Raw genomic sequence first — 3,145 nt, 5'->3', positions numbered from 1 at the left:
GAGAGAGAGAGAGAGAGAGAGAGAGAGAGAGAGAGAGAGACAGATAGCAGACAGACAGAGAGAGAGAAAAACAGAGAGAGTGAAAGAGAGAGAGAGAGAGAGAGAGAGAAAGAGAGAGAGAGAGAGAGAGAGAGAAAGACAGAAACAGAGACAGAGAGAGACAGAGAGACAGAGAGCAAGAGAGAGTTTCTCAGAGACAGAGAGAGACGGGGACAGAGCGTGCAAAACGAGATATTTGCTTACTACGCCCGTCTGCCTATTTCTCTGTTAGTCTGCTGTTCTGTTTCTATGTCCGTCTATCCGTCTATCTCCCCTGTTCTCCCAAACGTCGTTAGCAAACCCAATTATCTATAGAGGGCTCAACACAAATTGCAGTCCAGCTGGATCAGACTGAAAAGATATATGACCGAAGTCTGGGCTATCCAAAGTCTCCGCTATCACAAAGTCTCCGCTATCACTAAGTTGTGACCACTGTGTCCAGATAAGTAAAGCACAAAGTCGGCTAACGACCCATGCGTGGACGGATTGGCGGCCTCTGGTCAGTGCAGTCGATTGCTCCATTGTCTCAGGGCCGGGGTCAGAAAGGGAGAAAAAACCCTTGCCAAACATAAGGAAGTCAATACCCGGGCTCTAGACCGGCCACCATTCCTTGGGACTGCAGTCTGGCCGTGGTTATGAAAATACCAGTGTGTTTGTGCGTCTGTGTGTGTCAGAGTGGCGGAAATTATTTTGATTACTCTTGATTTTGTGGACAGTTCTTGACGTGTAGTGTATTGAAGCGAATGTGTGCCCCAGTGTTCATTTCAGTGAGGTTTTATGGTTACCTTATCTGGGTTTTAATAAGTTAAGGAGCGTCTCTAAACACCAAGTGCAGAATGGCTTCGCCACAGATATCAATGTTGTCTGTTCACATGAGCAATGTGAATGCATGCGCTTGTCCTGGGATTTTTCCCCCTCTGAATACATAAATATAGAAAACGCATTAGGTCGCTCTGCCCTAAGGGAAGGAAATGGGCTGCTGACGTCAGATATGTAAATGACAGCCACCTCAATGTAGCCTATCTTTTCTTTTCACAGGGTTTCAACATTCTAAAGCCTACTTGGCTTTTTTTGTAATACAATTCAGCTTTTCTATTTTGCTTTTGCTTATTAAAGATTCGTTTCGTAGCAAGTATTGGTGTGTACATATCTGTGTGTATGTGTGCTCGCGTGCTCACGAATGTGTAGGAATGAAAAAGGTGGGCGGTAGATGTGTGTAGAAAAAAAGGGGAGGGGGATGAGCTGAATGACAATACTAAGATCACACATTTTCACTCTGACATGGTGTAAATATCGCCAAGTCAAAGGAATAAGGACAGTGTATTTCGCCCAAGGCCACGTTCACTAGCTTTTGGTCCATTAAGGTGCCGGATTTTGAGCATAATTTACTTTCCACCTGGAGATTTTGTCCTTGTGAAATTACTTCTAGTGTGAAGTCGAAGATCCTGTTTGCAAAGAGTATAAAATGGTGGCCAGGGGAAAAAAAGGGGTGGGGGCGGGGCAAAAGTCTGCCACGAGCGAAGAAACATGTAGCGACAATCATGAGCCAGCAAAGTGCTGCACTACCCCTACACATCACGTATGCCGTGGGTGCTTTACAGTTAAGAGAGCTAAGTCGTAACACATGGGGTCAGGCACCCACGACAGTAGTATACTCAACAGAACTGACAGTTTTTTACAAGTGAAATCCCAATAAAAAGACGAGAACAAACAGCTTAACGAAGGGCAAACAATGGAAGAAACACTGTGAGCTTCGACAGTCTCTTTGGAAGACAAACATTTGAGTGTGGACAGCAGCGTCGATTCTACGTCAGCCGGGATCTAACATTGTGTGCTCAGTTATTAGAAATCTGTGTGCTTATGACCTTTTAAAGCCTTAGTAAAGCCCTTTGGCGATAATCTGGCTTAAGGAGAGGTGTTAGTCAATATTTTTCATAACACATCTGAGGCTCCTGGGTTTGGGGAAAGGGGGGGGGGGAGGATATCGACTTGTGCTTGATCGACGAATGTATTCTTGACTTTCTTTACGCTTGGCTTTACTAGTGCATGTCAACTTTAATTAAACCAACATGGCGGAATTAAATCATATCTACGACTAAGAAGAATAAACAATGTATTATACTGTCAAATTGTTGTGGAATGGTAAAAAACTTTGTCTGTTTTTAAGGTGTACTTAATTGAATAGTATAAGTATGGTAAGTGTTATGGTAATTCATATTACGGTCTAAGACAATCAAATGTATTCTGACACTGTGCCAGTCACCAACGCTATATACCAAACAGCATTAGTTTTGTTCCTTTATCTTTTAAAAGTATGGAGGACTATCTGTTTTGAAACTGATTTCATTTTTATAAGAATCATCTTGTGGAAGTGTTAACATGGACGTCAATATTTCTTAATTTATCATTTTATCCGAAAACGGTTTTGCCTTTCTGAAAATGTTGGAATTCATTCCCCTTCTGGATTCCGTAAATGTTGATTTTATTATTCATTAGTGTGCCAAGGAACTGAGTTGGACATGAACTTGATAGTTACATAATTAGAAAGATTTGATGATGATTGAGAGTGATGAAAGGTCAAGGTATGGCTGAAAGGCCTAATATTATGAACAATGAGTCATCTTCGTGTACTACTTCACCGTGACTACGATTAGAACGCCAGACCGCATACAGACAGACTGGTTGTTTCTGCAACGATGGGATTTTGTTTGTGAAAACATTCATTGAACTATCCTCAAGAATCTGGTCCACCAGACCTTTGGCTAATAAACAACTGGTTGTCATGGCGACCGTATCTTTTCCGTCTCCGTTCGGCAGCATGTGCTCCCCTCCTGTAGTCTCGGCAGACCCGGTGTATCGGGGTCGTAGTCTCAAGGCCTTGTGAGTCGTTTTTCTCATTTTGATAAATTGCAAACTGCACGAAGGATCTACGATGTCTCCGCAGAACAACTATCTTTTAGTTCCACGTTTTCTAAAACACTGGCTTTTTCTTGTTGTTGTTGTTGTTGTTGTTGTTGTCGTTGTTGTTGTTGTTGTTGTTGTTGTTGTTGTTGTTCTTCTTCTTCTTCTTCTTCTTCTTCTTCTTCTTCTTCTTCTTCTTCTTCTT

General features: G+C 42.3%; 1 protein-coding gene across 1 annotated transcript in view; it reads left to right on the top strand.

Annotated features, from left to right (window-relative positions):
* Window positions 1–2,104: 2,104 nt before the first annotated feature.
* LOC101859086 overlaps window positions 2,105–3,145 on the top strand; it is a gene marked incomplete in the record, with an annotated part of 8,618 nt that continues 7,577 nt past the window's right edge. The window contains 1 exon segment of the mRNA XM_013080093.2: window positions 2,105–2,919. Within this exon segment, the coding sequence (XP_012935547.1) occupies window positions 2,822–2,919 (98 nt within the window).

The sequence above is a fragment of the Aplysia californica genome, unplaced genomic scaffold (genome assembly GCF_000002075.1).
Source record: "Aplysia californica isolate F4 #8 unplaced genomic scaffold, AplCal3.0 scaffold00074, whole genome shotgun sequence".
Taxonomy (NCBI): Eukaryota; Metazoa; Mollusca; class Gastropoda; order Aplysiida; family Aplysiidae; genus Aplysia; species Aplysia californica.
Note: the sequence above shows the minus strand (reverse complement) of the source record. Positions and strands in the feature narration are given on the sequence as shown.